Source organism: Triticum urartu, chromosome 7 (assembly GCF_003073215.2).
Source record: "Triticum urartu cultivar G1812 chromosome 7, Tu2.1, whole genome shotgun sequence".
NCBI lineage: Eukaryota > Viridiplantae > Streptophyta > Magnoliopsida > Poales > Poaceae > Triticum > Triticum urartu.
In genome coordinates, this window is record NC_053028.1 from 126,804,428 (window position 1) to 126,831,140 (window position 26,713).

General features: G+C 47.6%; 1 protein-coding gene across 1 annotated transcript; it reads left to right on the forward strand.

The window, feature by feature from the left end:
- Nucleotides 1-16,049: 16,049 nt before the first annotated feature.
- LOC125520973 lies at nt 16,050-16,755 on the forward strand. Its single transcript, XM_048686014.1, has one exon. It carries the CDS (start codon nt 16,104-16,106, stop codon nt 16,479-16,481), a length of 378 nt encoding a protein of 125 aa, XP_048541971.1. The 5' UTR covers nt 16,050-16,103; the 3' UTR covers nt 16,482-16,755.
- The last annotated feature ends 9,958 nt before the right edge of the window (nt 16,756-26,713 follow it).

The following is a 26,713-nucleotide window of genomic DNA, read 5'->3' on the forward strand; positions in this document are numbered from 1 at the left end:
CAAATCAACTAAACCATGTCCGATCATCACGTGAGATGGAGTAGTATCAATGGTGAACATCAATATGTTGATCATATCTACTATATGATTCACGCTCGATCTTTCGGTCTCCGTGTTCCGATCGAGGCCATATCTGTTATATGCTAGGCTCATCAAGTTAAACCTGAGTATTTCGCGTGTGCAATTGTTTTGCACCCATTGTATTTGAACGTAGAGCCTATCACACCCGATCATCACGTGGTGCCTCAGCACGAAGAACTTTCGCAACGGTGCATACTCAGGGACAACACTTATACTTTGATAATTTAGTGAGGGATCATCTTATAATGCTACCGTCAATCAAACAAGATAAGATGCATAAAAGATAAACATCACATGCAACCAATATAAGTGATATGATATGGCCATCATCATCTTGTGCTTGTGATCTCCATCTTCGAAGCACCGTCATGATCACCATCGTCACCGGCGCGACACCTTGATCACCATCGTAGCATCGTTGTCGTCTCGCCAATCTTATGCTTCCATGACTATCGCTACCGCTTAGTGATAAAGTAAAGCATTACAGCGCAATTGCATTGCATACAATAAAGCGACAACCATATGGCTCCTGCCAGTTGCCGATAACTCGGTTAGAAAACATGATCATCTCATACAATAAAATTTAGCATCATGTCTTGACCAAATCACATCACAACATGCCCTGCGAAAACAAGTTAGACGTCCTCTACTTTGTTGTTGCAAGTTTTACGTGGCTGCCATGGGCTTAGCAAGAACCGTTCTTACCTACGCATCAAAACCACAATGATAGTTTGTCAAGTTGGTGTTGTTTTAACCTTCGCAAGGACCGGGCGTAGCCACACTTGGTTCAACTAAAGTTGGAGACACTGACACCCACCAGCCACATGTGTGCAAAGCACGTCGGTAGAACCAGTCTCGCGTAAGCGTACGCGTAATGTCGGTCTGGGCCGCTTCATCCAACAAAACCGCCGAACCAAAGTATGACATGCTATTATGCAGTATGACTTATATCGCCCACAACTCACTTGTGTTCTACTCGTGCACAACATCAACGCATAAAACCTAGGCTCTGATACCACTATTGGGGAACGTAGTAATTTAAAAAAAATTCCTACGCACACGCAAGATCATGGTGATGCATAGCAACGAGAAGGGAGAGTGTTGTCTACGTACCCTCGTAGACCGGAAGCGGAAGCGTTAGCACAACGCGGTTGATGTAGTCGTATGTCTTCACGGCCCGACCGATCAAGCACCGAAACAACGGCACCTCCGAGTTCTAGCACACGTTCAGCTCGATGACGATCCCCAGCAGAATGTCGGGGAAGAGTTCCGTCAGCACGACGGCGTGGTGACGATCTTGATGTTCTACCGTCGCAGGGCTTCGCCTAAGCACCGCTACAATATTATCGAGGATTATTGTGGAGGAGGGCACCGCACACGGCTAATAGATCTCAAGGATCAATTGTTGTGTCTAGAGGTGCCCCCCTGCCCCCGTATATAAAGGAGCAAGGGGGAGGGGCGGCCGGCCAGGAGGAGGCGCGCCAGGGAGGAGTCCTACTCCTACCAGGAGTAGGACTCCCTCCTTTCCTTGTCGAACTAGGAGAGGGGGAAGGAAGGGAGAGAGGAGAGAAAGGAAAGGGGGGGCGCCGCCCCTCCCTCCTTGTCCAATTCGGACTAGAGGGGGAGGGGGCGCGCAGCCTGCCCTGGCCGCCCCTCCTCTGCTCCAATTTGGGCCCATGAGGCCCATTAACCCCCGGGGGGTTCCGGTAACCCTCGGTACTCCGTTTTATATCCGATAACTCCTGGAACCATTCATGTGTCTGAATATAGTCAATATATCAATCTTTATGTCTCGACTATTTCGAGACTCCTCGTTATGTCCGTGATCACATCCAGGACTCCGAACAACCGTCGGTACATCAAAATATATAAACTCATAATGAAACTGTCATCGTAACGTTAAGCGTGCGGACCCTACGGGTTCGAGAACAATGTAGACATGACCGAGACACGTCTCCGGTCAATAACCAATAGCGGAACCTAGATGCTCATATTGGCTCCTACATATTCTACGAAGATCTTTTATCGGTCAGACCGCATAACAACATACGTTGTTCCCTTTGTCATCGGTATGTTACTTGCCCGAGATTTGATCGTCGGTATCTCAATACCTAGTCCAATCTCGTTACCGGCAAGTCTCTTTACTCATTCCGTAATACATCATTCCGCAACTAACTTATTAGTTGCAATGCTTGCAAGGCTTATGTGATGTGCATTACCGAGAGGGCCCAGAGATACCTCTCCGACAATCAGAGTGACAAATCCTAATCTCGAAATACGCCAACCCAACAAGTACCTTCGGAGACACCTGTAGAGCACCTTTATAATCACCCAGTTATTGTGACGTTTGGTAGCACACAAAGTGTTCCTCCGGTAAACAGAAGTTGCATAATCTCATAGTCATAGGAACATGTATAAGTCATGAAGAAAGCAATAGCAACAAACTAAACGATCAAGTGCTAAGCTAACGAAATGGGTCAAGTCAATCACATCATTCTCCTAATGATGTGATCCCGTTAATCAAATGACAACTCATGTCTATGGTTTGGAAACATAACCATCTTCGATCAACGAGCTAGTCAAGTAGAGGCATACTAGTGACACTATGTTTGTCTATGTATTCACACATGTATTATGTTTCCGGTTAATACAATTCTAGCATGAATAATAAACATTTATCATGATATAAGGAAATAAATAATAACTTTATTATTGCCTCTAGGGCATATTTCCTTCACCTTTTCCGTATGGAGCGCTTATCGTCTCGCGCTCGACGAGCGCCTCCGGCCGTCTTCAGTCGCAACGAGCAGGGCACTGGACGGGCTACGTGCCATTTGGGCACTTATTTGGAGGTGCCCTGCTCCTCCCAAGGTGCGTATATTTACGTGGAAGATTGCATCAAATTCTTTGGCCACTTGGGCTAACAAAAAAACTCCAACACTAGAGATTACTGATACATGCCCGCTGTGTGCGATGGAGCGAGAGGATACATTCCATGTATTCTACAGGTGCTCTCGAGCGGTGGAACTTTGGCGTGCCATGGTGAAGCACTGGAACTTGCCGAACCTATACATTATAAAAGGCATGTGGAGCGTCCCACGTCTCCACCGATCAGGTGGCTAGCTCCTGCCCCAGGTCGTGTCAAACTGAATGTTGATGGCTCATTTTGTGAAGCTACTGGGGATGCTGGAGCAGGTATGATCTTGCGGGACTGTAGCGGCGCCATCATCTTCTCGGCATGTAGAACCCTGCACAGTTGCGCTGGTCCACTGCAAGCTGAACTCTCGGCTTGTTTGGAGGTTCTGAACTTGGCCATGCAGTGGTCAACGCTCCCGGTGGATGTTGAGATGGATTTGCCTGGGTGCAGTGAGCTCTATCCAGGCGCGAAGGGATGACAGATCGCAACATGCGATGATAATCAGTGAAGTCAAGTCTCGTCTCGGTGAAAGGGAAACGTCTATTGCTCATATTAGTAGGCTCCAAAATTCAGTCAGTCATAGACTAGCTGTGTTTGGTCGAGTAGAAGCTAGGATAGCAGTGTGGCTTAAGTCAGGGCCTGCTAATGTACCTGATCTGTGTATGGAGGATCTTCCACCTGTTTGAGCAATGAAATCCCTTTAGTCCTTCTTTGATTTGGAGGAATTTTATAGGAATTCTAGAGGATAGGATTCTTATAGGATTTTTTTTCTTTAGAGCCCTTTGATTCATAGGAATGGATTCCTATTCCTAGATAGGATTGATTCATATTCTTCACATTTCATAGGAAAATAAAAATGAGTCTAGACTCAATGAAAAAATTTCTTTGGTGTCAACCAAATGACATCCCGTTTCCTATTCCTACTCATAGGATTTGAGATACATGTCATATCATTTCCTACAAAATTCCTATTCCTACGATAATCCTATTCTATGAACCAAAAGAGGCCTTAACCCTGCAAAGAAAACTGCATGTACGGGTATGTACAATGCATAGCCTCAAGGTGATGCCTCGCATGCCATGTAGGATTGGATATGACGTAAAGTAGGTTCGGATAGGGAAGCGGGATCCTATTTAGGAGGCGGGTGTTTGAAGAGAAAAAGTGTGGTCCGATGACAAAAGCTGAAAAGATTAAAGTGAAAAGTAAAGATGCATTGTATACTAGAGTCTTTATTTTCTATTTCTTAATGAGATCCACTAGTGATAGCTTGTATTGAAGAAAAAAAAATATAAATGCCTCAAATTATTTTTTATCATGAAGCATATATATTCATATGCCATCATTGTATGTGCCCTATTATGGTAAGGAAAAGCGGGTGCATGCATGGCCGCCGATGGTATAGCTAGGTACGTACGTACGTACGGCGGTGGCCGAGCTAAGCTGAGGTGACGGTGCGCCCTACAATCAATCTCACATGCACAAAAGTGTCGCGCTCGCGCGGCCAACCTCATGATTCCATGCACGATTCGAGCACAGAGAACCGAAACGCGATCCTCCTTTGGCATGTGCTTTGCCCAAACTTTTTCTGCAAAATGCTGCTGATATTACAGTGCACAACGGGCCGCTGTACAAACGTCGCCGGCGTGTGGCCGGACGTGACGGCCACCCACGACGCCGTGAGGGAAACTGTTGCAGGACTTTTCTTCTTCTTTGAGTACATTGCAGAGTTTTTCTTTTGTGTGCGTGGTTAATTCAGTTAACTGGTAACCGTTTTTACGTGTTCCCTCCGATTAAGCGACAATTAAAATATGGATCAAAAGAAGTACATACAGGGTAAAAGTGAACTTCTTCCATAAAAATCCAAATATGCAAAAGATTTGCATATCTTTTCTTTATCACACATGTGCGTACACAATCAAGAACGGCACGGACATGAGCCATGAGAAAGATCCTACGGCCAAGCAATAGTGCATCTAGTCCATGTGCCCCCGCAGATGCCCAAGACTTGGCGTCATCCTTAATGGCCTGGATGAGGTGGGCGACCGAGGGCTGCTCGGCATCAAACACACTGGTTGCGCGCCTTCCAGATCCACCACACCATGAGCATTATCGTGGGGATGTCACCCACCATCCAAAGTAGGAGTCGTGTGCACTCAAAGAAGACGTCGTAGCACGACATCATGCTAGAGTTTCATGCCAAACATGTCGCGAGAATGAACACTCCATCAAGAGGTAGGACCATAGGTGTCTTATGTTTGTGGAGAGAAATAAGTAGTTCTATCACAACCAAGAAAGTTAAAGTTTCTATGAGTGAGCGACCCTTGATATACGCCGATTGATACATGCAATATCAATAAGTGGACGATTATTGTTAAAGACAATGTCTGTTCCTCCTCTTTGAAATGATTTTCATGGAGGTGGTGCATGATCTCGGGTTGTTGGTTATAAAGCACGCAAAGAGCGGCATGGGGAAAACCTAACTGGAGGAAACGATCAACGATCCAACAGCGGTCTGGAGAGCAACCCACGCGAAGATCTTCAGACGTAATGGTGCCTTTTTTTTCGAAAAGGGAGGCTTCCCCGGCCTCTGCATCAGACAGATGCATACGGCCACATTTATAAATAAATAAAGTAGTTCAACAATGTCTTGCAAAGTGCTGCAACAAAGGATACTGGCTCACACAGAGCAAGCAAAATAAAACAAGGCCCAAAAGCCACAACCGACTGGCATAGTAAAGAGAGATAGGTAAACTACGCGCCTATCCTATTATATGACCGCCATCCAAACCGGTTGAATAAATCCCGCGCTACCATCTCCCACCGGACAGATCCAGTAACCAAACACGCCCTGGCCTCCGTCGGAGTGAGTAATGACCACGTACGGATTAGCGCAGTAGCCCGGAAGAGAACCTGCAAAAAATGAATAGTTGTTGTTCTGTTAAAAGCCAAGTCATTTCTGCAGTTCCAAATTGCCCATAACAACGCACATGCTCCCACACGAATTTGTCTAGCTGTTTCGGCCTCTATACCAACCAGCCACGTTCCAAACAACGACCTGACCGAATTCGGAGGAGTAATGTTAAAGGCAATCTGCACCGAGCGCCACAACACCCTCGCCATCGGGCACTCAAAGAAAAGATGCTTGATAGTTTCATCCCGATCACAGAAACTACACCTAGTAGATCCTGTCCAGTTGCGCTTAATCAAATTATCTTTCGTTAGAATGACTTGTTTATGCATAAACCACATAAACACTTTAATTTTGAGAGGAACCTTAACTTTCCAGACGTGTTTGGAACTAGGAATTACACTAGAATTGATGACATCAATGTACATCGACTTGACTGTGAATTCACCAGATTTAGTAAGCTTCCAATACAACTGATCGGGTTGATGAGTAAGCTGAACCTCCATGACTCTACTCACCAGATGAATCCAAGCCTCCCACCGGTCACCCACAAGCACCCTCCTAAATTGGATGTTAAGAGAAGCAGATTGCAGACTCGTTGCAACCAGAACATCCCGTCACTGCACAATGCGATAAAGCGCCGGATACTGGAGTGCCAGTGGTGCATCACCTAGCCAGGTATCTTCCCAGAATCGAGTGTTATTGCCATCACCGACAACAAACTTTGTTCTGTTAAAGAAAGTAGCTTTGACCCTCATTAACCCCTTCCAGACAGGCGAATCAGTGGGTCGAGCCGTCACCTGCGACAAGGTTTTAGAGTACAGATACTTGTTACGAAGAATCTGCGCCCAAGTTGCCTCAGTCTCGGCAGATAACTTATAAAGCCACTTACTTAGAAGGCATCTATTCTTAACTTCAAGGTTCTCAACCCCAAGACCCCCTTGGTCTTTTGGTCGGCAGATGACATCCCATTTGGCTAGGCGATACTTTCTCTTAGTTTCATCGCTCTGCCAGAAGAAACGAGACCGATAGAAGTCCAGTCTTTTCCTAACTCCAACTGGAACCTCAAAAAAAGATAAGAGAAACATAGGCAAACTCGTGAGCACCGAATTAATAAGAATCAATCGGCCTCCATACGACATAAGTTTGCCCTTCCAGCAGCTCAGTTTCTTCTCAAACCGATCCTCGATACACTTCCATTCACTGTTAGTTAACTTACGATGGTGAATGGGGATACCAAGGTAAGTGAACGGAAGAGTCCCCAAATCGCAACCAAACAGTTGCTTGTAAGCATCTTGTTCCTCTTTGGCTCTACCAAAACAGAACAACTCACTTTTATTGAAGTTGATCTTCAGACCGGACAATTGCTCAAATAGGCACAATACCAGTTTCATATTTCTCGCCTTAACCAAGTCGTGCTCCATAAAAATGATCGTATCATCGGCGTACTGTAGAATGGACACACCACCATCTACAAGATGAGGCACCAAGCCACCTACTTGTCCTGCCTCCTTTGCCCTTCCTATCAAGATTGCCAACATATCAACAACAATGTTGAAGAGGATAGGAGACATTGGATCACCTTGCCTCAGGCCCTTGTGTGTCTGGAAATAATGACCTATATCGTCATTCACTTTAATTCCAACACTCCCTTTTTGCATGAAAGATTCAACTTGGTGCCTCCAAGCTTCGTCAAAACCCTTCATACGTAAGGCTTGTTGTAGAAAGGGCCATTTGACTTTATTGTACGCCTTCTCGAAATCCACCTTAAAAACCACTCCATCTAGTTTTTCGAGTGAATTTCATGGAGCGTTTCATGCAGGACCACCACCCCTTCAAGAATGTTCCTATCCGGCATGAAAGCAGACGTAATGGTGCCTACGTCTTCTAATTGAACCGTAAGCGACATGCACCAATGGGCGCTGATGAGGAGCGCCCTGTAGCAAGAGAGGGTAGAGTAGGTGCAGTTGGCAGTCAACTTCCACAATAGGGAGTATGGTCCGTCCGAGAAAGCCACGTGTCATAGGCGTAGCCATAGGTAAACGTACTAGATGGTACTCGTAGGCCCGAGGGTGCCATGGATGTCCTAAATCTAGGATCGCAAGTCAAGGCATTCGGCAATGGAGCATCGCCGTAGTGGGACAAGGGTGTGCACTGTTGGCGCCAGCTCCATTATGGGCTGGCCATCTACCGAGTGGTCCTCCCATAAGACACAAGAATGACCAGCTACCCTTCATTCAAGAGGTGGAAGTGCGAAAATAGCCAAACATCTAGGCTGTGATTGGACGAGGGGTGGAAACATGGACAAGATGGATCGGTCTTCTAAAGCCATAGCCATTGTGAATGGAAAGCAATGTCCATCCTGTGAAGGTTGGGGATGCCAAAGCCGCCCAATGACTTCAGGCGGCATTCTAGATGCCAGTTGACGAAGCAATGGGCATCGTGTGCGTACTTGCTACCACACCATAGGAAACCTCGACGGATGTGTTCAACCTTCATATAGTGGTTGCGTTCATCGATATGGCGAGGAAGGAGTCCACGGGCACGACCTCGGGGTGTGACACACAAGGAGGCGGCATCCTCAGGGAGGCGACCAATCTTCCACATGGGTAGCTTGCTCTCGAGGCGATTGAATAGCAGCTAGGGCGCGGAGGATGGCAACGTCCTGATGGAGAGCACGCAAGGTCATCATGAATGGCCTGGACGTCGTTGTCGCTGATGTGGATGGGAGTGGCCAAGCACTTAATGAAGTTCGTCCTCATCTAGAAGCAACCCCAAAGATGCGAGCGAGATTGCAAATCGCGCCCAAGTCCTGCAAGTCGAGACAACAAAATATGACAATGGTGTGCGCATACAACGACACACTGGAGGCCATTTGTAGCTCGGTCATGTTGGGGAACGTAGCATGCAATTTCAAAAAAAATTCCTACGATCACACAAGATCTATTTAGGAGATGCATAGCAACGAGAGGGGGAGAGTGTCTCCACGTATCCTCATAGACCGAAAGCGGAAGCGTTAGGTTAACGCGGTTTATGTAGTCGAACGACTTCCCGATCCAACCGATCAAGTACCGAACGTATGACACCTCCAAGTTCAGCACACGTTCAGCTCGATGATGCCCCTCGAACTCTTGATCCAGCAGAGGGTCGAGAGAGAGTTTCGCCAGCACGACGGCGTGATGACGGTGATGGTGATGTGATCCGCGCAGAGTTTCGCCTAAGCACTACGACGCTATGACCGGAGGAGTAGACTGTGGAGGGGGGCACCGCACACGGCTAAGAGAACAATTGATATGCCTTTGGGGTGCCCCCCGCCCCCGTATATAAAGGATGGGAGGAGGGGATGGCCGGCCAAGAGGGGCGCGCCATGGGGGGAGTCCTACTAGGACTCTTAGTCCCAGTAGGATCGCCCCCCCCCCCCCCGCCGCCCCTTTTTCTTTTCTTCACCGGAGGGAAAAGGAAGGAGAAGGAGTAGGAGAAGGAAAGGGGGTGGCGCCCCCTTCCCTAAACCTATTCGGCCTCCTCCCTTGTGGGGGGCCCACCAGCCCCTTGTGGGCTGGTTAGCCTCCCTCCTATGACCCATATGGCCCATATCTTCCCTCGGGGGGGGTCCGGTAACCCCTCCGGTACTCCGGTATGTACCCGATACACTCCGGAACCCTTTCGGTGTCCGAATACTACCTTCCAATATATCAATCTTCACCTCTCGACCATTTCGAGACTCCTCTTCATGCCCGTGATCTCATCCAAGACTCCAAACAAACTTCGGTCATCAAAACACATAACTCATAATACAAATCATCATCGAACGTTAAGCGTGCGGACCCTACGGGTTCGAGAACTATGTAGAAATCTCCGGTCAATAACCAATAGCGGAACATGGATGCTCATATTGGTTCCTACATATTCTACGAAGATCTTTATCGGACAAACCGCAATAACAACATACGTTATTCCCTTTGTCATCGGTATGTTACTTGCCCGAGATTCGATCATCGATATCATCATACCTAGTTCAATCTCGTTACCGGCAAGTCTCTTTACTCGTTCCGTAATGCATCATCCCGCAACTAACTCATTAATCACATTTCTTGCAAGGCTTATAGTGATGTGCATTACCGAGAGGGCCTAGAGATACCTCTCTGATACTCAGAGTGACAAATCCTAATCTTGATCTATGCCAACCCAACAAACACCTTCGGAGACACTTGTAGAGTATCTTTATAATCACCTAGTTACGTTGCGACGTTTGATAGCACACAAGGTGTTCCTCCGGTATTCGGGAGTTGCAGAATCTCATAGTCAGAGGAATATGTATAAGTCATGAAGAAAGCAATGGCAATAAAACTTAACGATCATTATGCTAAGCTAATAGATGGGTCTTGTCCGTCACATCATTCTCCTAATTATGTGATCCCATTCATCAAATGACAACACATGTCTATGGTTAGGAAACTTAGCCATCTTTGATTAACGAGCTAGTCTAATAGAGGCTTACTAGGGACACAGTGTTTTGTCTATGTATCCTCATATGTATCAAGTTTCCGGTTAAATACAATTCTAGCATGAATAATAAATATTTATCATGATATAAGGAAATATAAAATAACAACTGTATTATTGCCTCTAGGGCATATTTCCTCCAGCTCAAGTGTTGAAGGATGCCATGGAGACCACAGGCTAGATCGGTGAGTTGATCTTGTCCATGACGATGACGGACAACATGGGTGACAATGGTTCACCTTGCGGGATCCCTTTTCGATGCCAAATTGGCGGTCCAGGCACACCGTGATGAGAACACGAGTATTGGGGATGGATAGAAGGATAGAAATTCACTCATACCAGCGCCAGCCAAACCCGGGGTGGTGAAGGACCTCGAGGAGGAACACCGAGGAGATGGAGTCAAATGCACAGGCTATGTCAAACTTTAGGAGCACATGGGGCACCTGGAGCGATTGCAAGTGTCTCGCCACCTGCTGCACAAGGAAGATGTTTTCATGGATGCATTGTCCGGCGATGAGTGCACTTTGGTTGGTGGAGACGATCTCAGCGAGCCGCGGAGCCAGGGCCGTATGTCAGCAGGTGCAACCGGAGCGGTTGAACAGGGCCCCAAAAATTGGAGGGCCCCCAGCTGCAGGTAATTAAGGTGTTAAACAAAGCATTAATTGGAGTAAAAAATGATGGAAATGTCGGACCCCAAGGCAGCTGCTTCTCCCTCCAATCCATCACCTCTCTCTCTCCAAATGCGTTGCAGCTATTCCAAAAAATCAATTTCACAGGCCCCAAATTAACTCATGGACCCATCGTTTCCTCCTCATATTGATTCTTTTCCAATTCTCCTCGGGACTAATGCTTCACGATTTCCCAAAAGAAAGGCATTAGTGGCAGCAAACTGGCGTGGTCATGTACTCCAATCTTCTATATATTGGGGAGTTTTCCTCTCAATTCTCATATGCTCTTGTACATCATTTTTGAGGCCCTATAGCGATTGGAGTTGCCCCTTGCACTGCTTTGTGGCTGACCTACAATGAACCATCCGAGCTTCATTTGCAGTCTCCTATGATCAAAACCTACAGAGTCCTGGTAAAGGCTGTGGCAGTTCTCGGCACCCTATTCTTTTATTAGTTTATAAATAGACTAGTACATCCAGTGGTGTAATTCTTTCTTGAACCTGTGCATCTGGTGGTGTAATTCTATATGAACATTATATTCTGCAATGAGAACACACTATATATTTTAATCCGCCCTTTCAAATGTCAGGGCCTAAATTTTGATTCGCTCCGGGCCTCTGATTTTCTAGGTACGGCCCTGCGCGGAGCAAGCCGGAGACTACCACCCCATTAGCCTTATCCACCTTTTCACGGAACTTCTATCAAAAACAAATATACTATTATATGCACACGCTGGACCAATAAATTTGCAAAAATGCAAAAGTAAATATACTCTTACTCACGTAGGAAATAAAACTCTTGAAATTGGCACATATAAAGAAATGCATGATGGCACTCCAACTCAACACTTCCACAACGCATTCTGTTCGTCTTTAGCATCAGATGCTCTCTAGATTCAACCTACCTTAGTGTCTTCATCCTCCCTGTTTCAGAGCAAATGATGCGCAATTCCTCTCTATGGTTGCTTCTCTTCAGAGTTTTCGGTTAGTGGTGCCATCTCAGAAGTTGGTTCAGACTCCTCACAATCAAGATCATCAAGGAAGAGCGTGAAGAGAAATCCTAGAGGACAAAGATAGTATTACAACGCTTAGAGACAAAACAAAAGGCCGAAGAAGCATCATATCTCTCCATGATTTCACAATTGCTCTAGCACTGTAGCCAACAAACAAGAAGAAACAAAATAAAATAGTCAGTACTAGTAAGAAAATGTTTCGCAGATCATACCATGGACAACTCCCTTGGATATTGTTACCGAGGACGATCTCATCTTGGGAGACTTGGATCTGAGGTCCACACACTCCAACATCAACTGTTGTTTTTTTACCCTAAAAAAAAACTGTTGTTCTTTCTTCAAACACTCTGAAGTAAGATAAACATGGTTTAATTTGCCATCTGTGAAATTCAGAATCCCAAATGATAAATACTACGTGGGTACAAAGTGGTTGAAAAGGAGCTTTCAAAATAAAATAAATTGAAAAACCGCGTGTAAGTACATGCAATTCGGCTTGTTTTGGTGTGGTGCAGTCGGAGGAGAGAATTACCAGCTTGTAGGCTTAGGAAATAGCCGATCGTATCCCCACACCGAAAACAACTGCGCTAGGCTTAGAGTTCACGTACAGAAGGTAAGGACCTATTAGAAGGGACAACGTCGGGTTTTATATATTTTCCTCTCTCTTTTTTTTTGATTTTTTCTTTCTTGTTTTTTCAACGCTTTTTTCATTTTCTTTTGTTTCTTTTTTCTCATTTTTTCACTTTGTTCCTTCATTTTTTATTTTCTTTTTTCTTCTCCATTTTTTGTTTTGGTTTCTTTTTTCTTCTCCATTTTTTATTTGGTATTCATTTTTTTTATTTTTTTGTTTTTCATTCTACATTCTTATATACATGATCAACATTTTTCAACCACTTATTCAACATTTTTGTATACTTCTTCAAAAAAATTTAAATACTTGTCCAACATTTTTTTTAAATCCTTGTTCAACATTTTTCAAATACATGTTCAACATTTCTCCTTAGTTAGTGATTTCGGAGAAAGGGGGCAACTAGTTGCGAGCGCTCCTTTGGGAGCTTCCCAACGATCACTTGGGGGTGGTACATGTTCAACATTTCGGATTTTCTTTCTTGTTCAACATATCTCCTTAATTAGTGCCACGTGTTGCGCTCTGTGCACTCCTTCCGAATTTATTTATTTTTTAAAAAATGCACGCGTTTTCATATTCTAAAACGACTTTTTTGGGGTTTTTTTAGAATTTTTTATATTTCACCGGTCTTCCTAAGCTTTTGGACCAAAATTTTTTTTAAAAATAAAATTGCGCGAAAACACGTTCTTCTTTTTCCGTGAGCGGCATGATTTTGCTTTCGCGAGAGGCAGGGCCATGCCTCTCGGAAATGAAAAAAAATGCTTTTTGTTTTTTCTTCTGCCGGAGGCACGATTTTGCTTCCGCAAGATGCTTAGTTTTGCTTTTGCGAGAGGCACGGTCGTGCCTCTCGAAAACGAAAAAGACATGTTTTCTGGGTTTTTTCTTCTGTGAGAGATACGCTTTTGCTTCCGCGAGCGGCACGGTTGTGCTTTCGCGAGCGTGCCTTCCATAAAAAAACGTGTTTTCTATTTTTTTTCTTTCAGGAGAGGCACGGTTCTTGGAAACGAAAAAAAATATGTTTTCTTTTTTTTCTTTCGTGAGAGGCACGGTTTTGCTTCGACGAGAGATGCGGTTGTGCTTTTGTGAGAGGCACGGCCATGCCTCTGAAGGAAATATGCCCTAGAGGCAATAATAAAGTTATTATTTATTTCCTTATATCATGATAAATGTTTATTATTCATGCTAGAATTATATTAACCGGAAACATAATACATGTGTGAATACATAGACAAACAGAGTGTCACTAGTATGCCTCTACTTGACTAGCTCGTTAATTAAAGATGGTTATGTTTCCTAACCATAGACATGAGTTGTCATTTGATTAACGGGATCACATCATTAGGAGAATGATGTGATTGACTTGACCCATTCCGTTAGCATAGCACTTGATCGTTTAGTTTGTTGCTATTGCTTTCTTCATGACTTATACATGTTCCTATGACTATGAGATTATGCAACTCCCGTTTACCGGAGGAACAATTTTTGTGCTACCAAACGTCACAACGTAACTGGGTGATTATAAAGGTGCTCTACAGGTGTCTCCGAAGGTACTTGTTGGGTTAGCGTATTTCGAGATTAGGATTTGTCACTCCGATTGTCGGAGAGGTATCTCTGGGCCCTCTCGGTAATGCACATCACTTAAGCCTTGCAAGCATTGCAACTAATGAGTTAGTTGCAGGATGATGTATTACGGAACGAGTAAAGAGACTTGTCGGTAACGAGATTGAACTAGGTATTGAGATACCAACGATCGAATCTCGGGCAAGTAACATACCAATGACAAAGGGAACAACGTATGTTGTTATGCGGTCTGACCGATAAAGATCTTCGTAGAATATGTAGGAGTCAATATGAGCATCCAGGTTCCGCTATTGGTTATTGACCAAAGACGTGTCTCGGTCATGTCTACATTGTTCTCGAACCCGTAGGGTCCGCACGCTTAACGTTACGATGACAGTTTCATTATGAGTTTATATGTTTTGATGTACCGAAGGTTGTTCAGAGTCACGAATGTGATCACGGACATGACGAGAAGTCTCGAAATGGTCGAGACATGAAGATTGATATATTGGAAGCCTATGTTTGGACATCGGAAGTGTTCCGGGTGAAATCAGCATTTTACCGGAGTACCGGAAGGTTACTGGAACCCCCCCGGCAACCTAATGGGCCTTAATGGGCCTAGTGGAGGAAGTAGAGAGGAGGCCAAGGGGCAGCCGCGTGCCCCTTCCCCCCAAGTCCGAATTGGACAAGGAGGGGGGCGCCCCCCCCCCCTTCCTTTCCCCCCTTTTCCCCCCCCCCCCCCAAGTCCTAGTCCAACATGGAAAAAGGGGGGGAGTCCTACTCCCAGTGGGAGTACGACTCCTCCTGGCGCGCCCCTTGCCTGGCCGCACCTCCTCCCCCTTGCTCCTTTATATACAGGGACAGGGCACCCCAGAGACACAACAATTGATCATTGATCTCTTAGCCGTGTGCGGTGCCCCCCTCCACCATAATCCTCGATAATATTGTAGCGGTGCTTAGGCGAAGCCCTGCGACGGTAGAACATCAAGATCATCACCACGCCGTCATGCTGACGGAACTCTTCCCCGACATTCTGCTGGATCGGAGTCCGGGGATCGTCATCGAGCTGAACGTGTGCTAGAACTAGAAGGTGCCGTAGTTTCGGTGCTTGATCGGTCGGGCCGTGAAGACGTACGACTACATCAACCGAGTTATGCTAACGCTTCCGCTTTCGGTCTACGAGGGTACGTAGACAACACTCTCCTCTCTCGTTGCTATGCATCACCATGATTTTGCGTGTGCGTAGGATTTTTTTTGAAATTACTACGTTACCCAATAGCCTCTTTAGAAAAGGAAAAAAACGTGCTTTCGTTTTTTCGTCCGAGTTTTTGTCTGCCTTTTTTGTGAAAAATAGAAGCTCATCAAAATCTATCAACATGCGATCTAGTTTTGAAAATTTCGACGCGAGGAATCCAATGGTGAAAATGGTTCGAGATTTGGACGCACAATTTAAGAAAAAAAATCTTTTGAATAAATGAATGTACTAAAGAAGGGAAAGTCCTAAGGTACGACAAGTGACGTGCATGCAGTGTGTCATTTTTCACTACCTGAAAAGATGGGAGTGATTTTTGAAAAAAGAGTATTTCTTAATTAGCGATTTTGTAGAAATACGGGTGCCCTAGGGAAGGGGGGCATCCAAACGGACGGAATCGATCTGGGCCTGCCTGCTTCGCGTCGACGAAGAGGCAGAAGGCCCAGAAGGTACGGCCCACCATCCACGGCCCACTGGACTGCTACTATACAAAACGTAACCATTTCTTGCCCTCTCCGCCGTCGCGCGCCGATCCATCCACCGAAAGCCCACACGAAAGAAGGAGCACGCGCGAGGATGGCGGGCACAACCACCACCGGCGGCGGCGCGGGGGGAGCGGCGCAGGGGGGCCGCCGGGCGCTGGGGCTGCTGGCGAGCGTGGCGAAGCGGAAGGACGGGTTCGTGCAGCTGCTGCTGATGTCGGGCATCCTCATGATGAGCCTGCGGTCCCTGAGCCAGAAGCACCGCGTCCGCGACCTCGCCAACGACGCCGCCGAGCTCAGCCTCGAGCAGGAGCACATCTCCCACCGCATGCGCGAGCTCCAGGACGAGCTCGACCGCGAGGCCGGCGCCGACCCCTCGGGCGCGTTCGCCTCCCACCTCCGCCGCATCTTCGCCGCCCACCCTCCCACCCCCACCCCCGCCGCCACCGCCACCGCCACCGAAGACCACTAGCTCCATCGTCCCCGTCCAGACCGTGGCGGCGCGCCTTGCTCATCGGTGTCTTCGTCCCTGTTTACTCTTTGAGATCTCGGTTCTTGGCTTGTGTTAGATGCTTCTGAACCATGACCGTGCACGCCATGTGTTTGTGGAAATGCCGGAGAGGGGCCGCCGGATTGTATCCAACCGGAAACCACATTTCGTTACCTGCTACTCACAGCGCGCCACATTGTGCTGCACTTGATTGGATCAATTTTGCATTTCCTCTATATATTCAATAATTTTCTGAGTTGGTTGTTGATGCGCTCTATGTGCTTGAAGAGTTTATATGCCACAGCCGGCTATGCAAGAGTAGGAGGCGTTCAGTTGCATTCAAATTTCGTGTTCGTGGACTGCATTTGAATGCCATACGTGTACCTGGAGTTATATGGACTGATGATGACTGATCCTGCTTGACTCAAGTTCACCACAAGAATGCCAGTCTTAACTGCGCATCAGTTGATGTCTAATGTCTGAAAGGCATAAAGAGCTCCGGGAAATACAGCACTGATAGCTTTCTCAAGAAAAGTTTTGAGACTTGTGGCTCGTTCGTGTCACTGGCATGCCGAGTGAGGTTACCACCACTTAACCGCCGCTCGTTGCTCCCCAAACCTCAAATCCCCCGCTCCCGTGGCCGAGTGCGCTCGCAAGCATTGAGAGCATTTTTCGGCATAACCGTGTTGCAGTGTTGTGCCATGGTTTGAGCAACTGGGCACTGCTTGGTCAATTCGTATTCGGCAGTCGAGCTTCTGGAAACCATCAGTTCTGAATCAGTAGTTATCTGAACTTCTCCGTTTGGGATTTAGCTTTGGGTGTTATCAGGTGAGGAGGCTACAGAAGGTGCTTGCCAGAGAGGGGAAGACGCGGAAGGAGCTGCCGCTGGAGGTGAAGCAGAAAGTCTCCTCTGAGGTACCGCAGAAGCTGCATGATTTGGGAGCAAACAGCAACACCACCGAACCGCAAGGTAGTATCGCCTTGCTCTGCTGACACCTTGGAATACTGATGCTCAGTTGGAATTGTCATCAGGTGCACTTGGAAAGTTGGAGTATTAACATTGGCAATTTGTACCCCTCTGCGATATGGAGTCATTGCTTTGCATTGTTTTTGTGGATGGTGTGCTCGTGCATCTGGCCTAATCTGTCATTTGAATTATCTGGCACAATTTTCGGGTTGAATAAATAACACAATTTGTCTTCTTCATTTTTTTCCCTTTTTCCTTTGTAGCATTTGCTTCTCCATGGATGTCTGTTCTATTACCTTTACTAATTTCGCACATAAGCAGCAGATTTTGACACAACATTTGAACTCGGAGCAATGCAGCTTCCTTTTCATGTAGGGACTTCTTACCGAAAAAGGCTTTCGCCCCGCTTTATAAATAAAGCAAACCGCCACAAGCAACGAGTACCAAACATGAGTCAGCCACACACACACAAACAACACAAGCACAAGGTTCTGTTGAGGGCACAGCTCAACAAGCCCAAAGAAAAGAAAGAAAAAAGCCGGAGGCACCGGTGAGCCGAAGCGACTAATCAGGCTCGGGAGGGGGTGGCGGGCGCGGAGGAGCAAGCCGGAGAGTCATCGCACGAAGGTTGGAGATGATGACGGAGATGGCGTTCTGGTCCTGGGGGCGGCTAAGCGGCCGCCAGAGCTGCAAGAAACCACACAGTTTGAACAACGCGTCAGTAGCCTGTCGAAGGGGAATCCGCTGAATAACAAGCTTGTTCCTAATCGTCCAGAGCGTCCAAGCCAGGGCCCCGATAACCAGCCACCTAATGTGGCGATGAGTAGGAGGTGAGGCCTACATTTCGGTGAAGAGGTCCGGGAAGTTGGTGTGGCACCAATTTCCACCGAACGTCTCGCGCGCACAGCTCCACAGGAATTGGGCCGAGACACTGGAGAAGAAAATGTGGTTCGAGTCCTCGGGGGGACCGCACAGGGGACACAACCCATCGCCTGGCCCATTGCGCTTACGCACCTCCACACCAGACGGGAGGCGGCCCCGGATCCATTGCCACAGGAAGATGCGAATCTTCAGGGGTATATGGATAGACCAGATCACCTCGAAGGGGGCGGGGCGGGGGTGGCCACAATGGTGCGATATAGGGATCGAGTGGAGAAGCGGCCCGAGGCCTCAAGGCGCCAGGAGACCCGATCAGGCGCAGGTGAGAGGGCCGGTTCATGGAGGGCCACAGCGTCAAGGAGATCGTGCCAGGCTGCTAGTTCCGCAGCCCCAAAAGGGCGGCGGAAGGCAAGACGCCCTAAGTCAAGAAGGGCCGTCTCGACCGAGACCCGAGGGTCAACGGTAATGGAGAATAAATCCGGGAAGCGGGCCGCGAAAGGGACCTCGCCGTCCCACCGGTCAAACCAGAAGAGGGTGGCCTTGCCCGAGCCCACGGAGATGGAGGTGCTAATGCACAAGATAGGCAAAAGCTGAATGAGAGATTACCAGAACTGTGAGCCGTCGGACCGTTGACAGAACGCAAGGGGCCGGCCGCCGAGGTATTTATTCCGGATAATTTGCAGCCACAAGCCGCCCTCGCCATTGACAATGCGCCAAAGCCAGCGGGTCAAGAGGGCAACGTTCATCCGCTTGGATGACATGATGCCCAGGCCACCCTGATCCTTGGGCTTGCAGATCTCAGACCACCAAACCATGTGGTATTTCTGCTTATCGCCCTCACCCTCCCAAAAGAAGCGGGCTTGGATCGTACCAACCTCATGGTGTAGAGTCTCAGGCATACTATAGAAGCTCATGATGAAAAGCAGGAGACTGGTCAGGGAGGAGTTGATCAGGATGGTGTGCGCCGCCTTGGAGAGCCACCGGCCCTGCCATGGCTCAATGCGGAGGCTGAGTTTGCCCACAGCGGGGCGCAAGTCAGCGACCGTGAGGCGGGAGTCGCTAATGGGGATCCCCAGGTAGGAGGTGGGGAAGGAGCCAAGCCGACAGTTAAGGCGGTTGGCAATCCCTTGGGATTCATCCGGAGAATATCCCAAAACCATCACTTCGCTCTTAGCAAAGTTAATCTTGAGCCTCGATAGCTCCTGAAAGCAGAGGAGGAGGAACTTGACATTCACGATGTCACTACGGGAGCCCTCCGTCATAATGATGGTGTCATCGGCATAACGGAGGAGGGAGACGCCGTTACCGCCCACCAAGTGGGGAACGATCCCTCGAATGTGTCCGGCCGCTTTGGCTTTATCTAGAATAGAAGCCAAAGCGTCAACCACCATGTTAAATAGGAACGGGGAGAAGGGGTCACCCTGGCGTACTCCACAGAAGGTGGGAAAGTAGGGACCGATCTCGCCATTGATATTAACCGCGGTCTGACCGGAGGACACCATCTGCATGACCCTCGTTACCCAGCGGTCATCGAATCCCTTCCGCGGAAGGACTTCCCGAAGGAAGGGCCAGCTCACCGTATCATAGGATTTGTGGAAGTCAATCTTCAGGAAGACAGCCTGGAGACCTCTAGAGCGGACTGTTGGGGAACGTAGCATAAATTCAAAATTTTCCTACGTGTCACCAAGATCTATCTGTGGAGTCATCTAGCAACGAGGGAGGAGTGGATCTACATACCCTTGTAGATCACGCGCGGAAGCGTTCAAGAGAACGGGGTTGATGGAGTCGTACTCGTCGTGATCCAAATCACCGATGATCCTAGCGCCGAACGGACGGCACCTCCGCGTTCAACACACGTACGGAGCAGCGACGTCTCCTCCTTATTGATCCAGCAAGGGGGGAGGAGAGGTTGATGGAGATCCAGCAGCACGACGGCGTGGTGGAAGTAGCGGGATTCCAACAGGGCTTCGCCAAGCGCTGCGGGAGGAGGGAGATGTGTCATGGGAGGGAGAGGGAGGCACCAGGGCTTAGGTATGGTTTCCCTCCCTTCCCCCCACTATATATAGGGACAAGGGAGAGGGGGAGGGCGCAGCCTTGCCCCTTCCTCCAAGGAAGGGGGCAGCCAAGGGGGGGGGAGGAGTCCATCCTCCTCAAGGCACCTCGGAGGTGCCTTCCCCCTTTAGGACTCTCCCCTCCTCTTGTCCCTTTGGCGCATGGGCCTCTAGGGGCTGGTGCCCTTGGCCCATGTAGGCCAAGGCGCACCCCCTACAGCCCATGTGGCCCCCGGGGCAGGTGGCCCCACCCGGTGGACCCCCGGGACCCTTCCGGTGGTCCCGGTACAATACCGATGACCCCGAAACGTGTCCCGATGCCCGAAATAGCACTTCCTATATATAATTCTTTACCTCCGGACCATTCCGGAACTCCTCATGACGTCCGGGATCTCATCCGGGACTCCGAACAACTTTCGGGTTACCGCATACTAATATCTCTATAACCCTAGCGTCACCGAACCTTAAGTGTGTAGACCCTACGGGTTCGGGAGACATGCAGACATGACCGAGATGACTCTCCGGTCAATAATCAACAGCGGGATCTGGATACCCATGTTGTCTCCCACATGTTCCACGATGATCTCATCGGATGAACCACGATGTCAAGGACTTAATCAATCCCGTATACAATTCCCTTTGTCTAGCGGTACGATACTTGCCCGAGATTCGATCGTCGGTATCCCGATACCTTGTTCAATCTCGTTACCGGCAAGTCTCTTTTACTCGTTCCGTAACACATCATCCCATGATCAACTCCTTGATCACATTGTGCACATTATGATGATGTCCTACCGAGTGGGCCCAGAGATACCTCTCCGTTTACACGGAGTGACAAATCCCAGTCTCGATTCGTGCCAACCCAACAGACACTTTCGGAGATACCCGTAGTGCACCTTTATAGTCACCCAGTTACGTTGTGACGTTTGGTACACCCAAAGCACTCCTACGGTATCCGGGAGTTGCACAATCTCATGGTCTAAGGAAATGATACTTGACATTAGAAAAGCTTTAGCATACGAACTACATGATCTTGTGCTAGGCTTAGGATTGGGTCTTGTCCATCACATCATTCTCCTAATGATGTGATCCCGTTATCAATGACATCCAATGTCCATGGTCAGGAAACCGTAACCATCTATTGATCAACGAGCTAGTCAACTAGAGGCTTACTAGGGACATGTTGGTGTCTGTTATTCACACATGTATTACGATTTCCGGATAACACAATTATAGCATGAATAAAGACAATTATCATGAACAAGGAAATATAATAATAGTGCTTTTATTATTGCCTCTAGGGCATATTTCCAACAATTCAGGCCCTAGACCTTCGGGCCGACTCGGCTGGCCTTGCTCCGGACGAGTGGCTCCAGCGCTATGACCTTGAGGACCAGCTCATGGTCATATATACGGATGAGGAGGCGTATTGGCGTCTCTGCGGGACCCAGAAATGGGTCCTCAAGGAGGATGCCAATACGGCCTACTTCCAGGCCATTGCCAATGGGAGGAGACGTCGGAACACCATCCCCCTCCTCTAGGAGGGCGACGTTCTCCTCTCACGGCCGCCTAAGATCCGCGCCCACGTATAATGGAGCAACAATTTAGAATAGCTCCAAGTAGAACAGTTATTTGGAATAGCTCCAAATAGAGCGTGGTAGCTGCATCTAGAAGATGACATAGAAATTTGCGAAGTACATACGGATCTGAATGTTTCAGACCCGTTGACTATAACCTCTCTCACAAGCATAACATGATCAAACCTAGATCTCATCGAGTGTTAATCACATGGTAAATGTGAACTAGATTATTGACTCTAGTAAACTCTTTGGGTGTTAGTCACATGGGGATGTGACCTTGAGTGTTAATCACATATCGATGTGAACTAGATTATTGACTCTAGTGCAAGTGGGAGACTGTTGGAAATATGCCCTAGAGGCAATAATAAATAAGTTATTATTATATTTCCTTGTTCATGATAATCGTTTATTATCCATGCTAGAATTGTATTGATAGGAAACTCAGATACATGTGTGGATACATAGACAACACCATGTCCCTAGTAAGCCTCTAGTTGACTAGCTCGTTGATCAATAGATGGTTACGGTTTCCTGACCATGGACATTGGATGTCGTTGATAACGGGATCACATCATTAGGAGAATGATGTGATGGACAAAGACCCAATCCTAAGCCTAGCACAAGATCATGTAGTTCGTATGCTAAAGCTTTTCTAATGTCAAGTATCATTTCCTTAGACCATGAGATTGTGCAACTCCCGGATACCGTAGGAGTTCTTTGGGTGTACCAAACGTCACAACGTAACTGGGTGACTATAAAGGTGCACTCCTAGAGGAGGGGGATCTTAGGCGGCCGTGAGAGGAGAACGTCGCCCTCCTAGAGGAGGGGGATGGTGTTCCGACGTCTCCTCCCATTGGCAATGGCCTGGAAGTAGGCCGTATTGGCATCCTCCTTGAGGACCCATTTCTGGGTCCCGCAGAGACGCCAATACGCCTCCTCATCCGTATATATGACCATGAGCTGGTCCTCAAGGTCATAGCGCTGGAGCCACTCGTCCGGAGCAAGGCCAGCCGAGTCGGCCCGAAGGTCTAGGGCCTCAATTGTTGGAAATATGCCCTAGAGGCAATAATAAAAGCACTATTATTATATTTCCTTGTTCATGATAATTGTCTTTATTCATGCTATAATTGTGTTATCCGGAAATCGTAATACATGTGTGAATAACAGACACCAACATGTCCCTAGTAAGCCTCTTGTTGACTAGCTCGTTGATCAACAGATAGTCATGGTTTCCTGACTATGGACATTAGATGTCATTGATAACGAGATCACATCATTAGGAGAATGATGTGATGGACAAGACCCAATCCTAAACATAGCACAAGATCGTATAGTTCGTTTGCTAGAGTTTTCCAATGTCAAGTATCTTTTCCTTAGACCATGAGATCGTGTAACTCCCGGATACCGTAGGAGTGCTTTGGGTATACCAAACGTCACAACGTAACTGGGTGACTATAAAGGTAGACTACGGGTATCTCCGAAAGTGTCTGTTTGGTTGACATGGATCAAGACTGGGATTTGTCACTCCGTATGACGGAGAGGTATCACCGGGCCCACTCGGTAGTGCATCATCATAATGAGCTCAAAGTGACCAAGTGTCTGGTCACGGGATCATGCATTACGGTACGAGTAAAGTGACTTGCCGGTAACGAGATTGAACGAGGTATTGGGATACCGACGATCGAATCTCGGGCAAGTAACATATCGATTGACAAAGGGAATTGCATACGGGGTTGATTGAATCCTCGACATCGTGGTTCATCCGATGAGATCATCGTGGAGCATGTGGGAGCCAACATGGGTATCCAGATCCCGCTGTTGGTTATTGACCGGAGAGCGATCTCGGTCATGTCTACATGTCTCCCGAACCCGTAGGGTCTACACACTTAAGGTTCGGTGACGCTAGGGTTGTAGGGATATGTATATGCAGTTAACCCGAATGTTGTTCGGAGTCCCGGATGAGATCCCGGACGTCACGAGGAGTTCCGGAATGGTCCGGAGGTAAAGAATTATATATAGGAAGTGCTATTTCGGCCATCGGGACAAGTTTCGGGGTTATATTGTACCGGGACCACCGGAAGGGTCCCGCGGGGTCCACTGGGTGGAAGACCTATGGAGGGCCCCATCTTTGAAGTGGAGGATCCAGCTCGTGGGCTGGGGCCACTTAGGGCCATGCGGTGGTTGCAGTGGGGAACTAAGGGGAGCTCCATATCCTCGCGGTGGGCATAGCCACTTGAGCGCCGCACCATTGATATCTATCTATGGGCGTGCGCCTACCCCTATATATATGGGGGAGAGGAGGGATTTCATAGACAGCCCCTGGCGCCTCCCTCTCTCCCCGTTACGTCTCTCTTCGTAGTATAGGCGAAGCCCTGCTACTGTGACACCCTGCATCCACCACCACGCCGTCGTGCTGCTGGATCTTCATCAACCTCTCCTTCCCCCTTGCTGGATCAAGAAGGAGGAGACGTCTCCCGTCCCGTACGTGTGTTGAACGCGGAGGTGCCGTCCGTTCGGCGCTTGGTCATCGGTGATTTGGATCACGTCGTGTTCGACTACATCATCACCGTTCTTTGAACGCTTCCGCTGTCGCGATCTACAAAGGTATGTAGATGCATCCGATCACTCGTTGCTAGATGAACTCATAGATGGATCTTGGTGAAACGGTAGGAAATTTTTTTGCTTTCTGCAACGTTCCCCAACAGTGGATATGAGTTAGGTCTATGCGTGTTCTCTTTGCGAGTAGACAATTTGTTGTGGGCGTAGATATTTGTCATGCTTTCTTGCCGCTAACCTATTTATCGTGCTTCACGTCCGTATTTGTGGATATGGCCGAGGACGTTACACGTAGCCTTTTCTACGTAATCGGTTCACCGATACAGCAGTTCATTAGGTGATGGGGGATTGTCTCTCTCCACTTTAGGTGCAAGTTGAGCAGGATGATGACAGGGTCCTTAGAGGGTAAATAGAAGTTGACAAATTCATACGTTGTGGCTTTCATACGTAGGTAAGAAAACGTTCTTGCTAGAACCCTATCAGCCACGTAAAACTTGCAACAACAATTAGAGGACGTCTAACTTGGTTTTTGCAGCAAGTGGTTTGTGATATGATATGGCCAAAGTTGTGATGAATGATGAATGATCTGTATGTGATGTATGAGATGTTCATGCTATTGTAATAGAAATCACGACTTGCATGTCGATGAGTATGACAACCGGCAGGAGCCATAGGAGTTGTCTTTATTCTTTTATGTGACCTGCGTGTCATTGAGAAACGCCATGTAAATTACTTTACTTTATTGCTAAACGCGTTAGCCATAGTAGTAGAAGTAATAGTTGGCGAGCAACTTCATGGAGACACGATGATGGAGATCATGATGATGGAGATCATGGTGTCAAGCCGGTGACAAGATGATCATGGAGCCCCAAGATGGAGATCAAAGGAGCTATGTGACATTGGCCATATCATGTCACGTTTATTATTTGATTGCATGTGATGTTTATCATGTTTTGCATCTTGTTTACTTAGAACGACGGTAGTAAATAAGATGATCCCTCATACTAATTTCAAGAAGTGTTCCCCCTAACTGTGCACCGTTGCGACAGTTCGCTGTTTCAAAACACCACGTGATGATCGGGTGTTTTATTCAGACGTTCACATACAACGGGTGTAAGACAGATTTACACATGCAAACACTTAGGTTGACTTGACGAGCCTAGCATGTACAGACATGGCCTCGGAACACAGAAGACCGAAAGGTCGAGCGTGAGTCGTATAGAAGATATGATCAACATGAAGATGTTCACCAATGTTGACTAGTCCGTCTCACGTGATGATCGGACACGGCCTAGTTGACTCGGATCATGTTATGCTTAGATGACTAAAAGAGGGATGTCTATCTAAGTGGGAGTTCATTAATAATTTGATTAGATGAACTTAATTATCATGAACTTAGTCTAAAATATTTTACACTATGTCTTGTAGATCAAATGGCCCACGTAGTCCTCAACTTCAACGCGTTCCTAGAGAAAACCAAGCTAAAAGACGATGGCAGCAACTATACGGACTGGGTCCCGAACCTGAGGATCATCCTCATAGCTGCCAAGAAAGATTATGTCCTACAAGCACCGCTAGGTGATCCACCCGTCCCACAGAACCAAGACGTTATGAAAGCTTGGCAGACACGTGTTGAAGACTACTCCCTCGTTCAGTGCGGCATGCTTTACAGCTTAGAGCCGGGGCTCCAAAAGCGTTTTGAGAGACATGGAGCATATGAGATGTTCGAAGAGCTGAAAATGGTTTTTCAAGCTCATGCCCGGATCGAGAGATATGAAGTCTCCGATAAGTTCTTCAGCTGTAAGATGGAGGAAAATAGTTCTGTCAGTGAGCACATACTCACTATGTCTGGGTTACATAACCGCTTGTCTCAGCTGGGAGTTAATCTCCCGGATGATGCGGTCATTGACAGAATCCTCCAGTCGCTTCCACCAAGCTACAAGAGCTTTGTGATGAACTTCAACATGCAGGGGATGCAAAAGACCATTCCTGAGTTGTTCTCAATGCTGAAATCAGCGGAGGTAGAAGTCAAGAAGGAACATCAAGTGTTGATGGTCAATAAAACCACTAAGTTCAAGAAAGGCAAGGGTAAAAAGAACTTCAAGAAGGACGGCAAGGAGGTTGCCGCGCCCGGCAAGCAAGCTGCCGGGAAGAAGCCAAAGAATGGACCCAAGCCCGAGA

Coding starts and splice junctions, on each gene's coding strand:
- LOC125520973 (XM_048686014.1), top strand. CDS start 16,104: ATGGCGGGCACAACCACCACCGGCGGCGGCGCGGGGGGAGCGGCGCAG.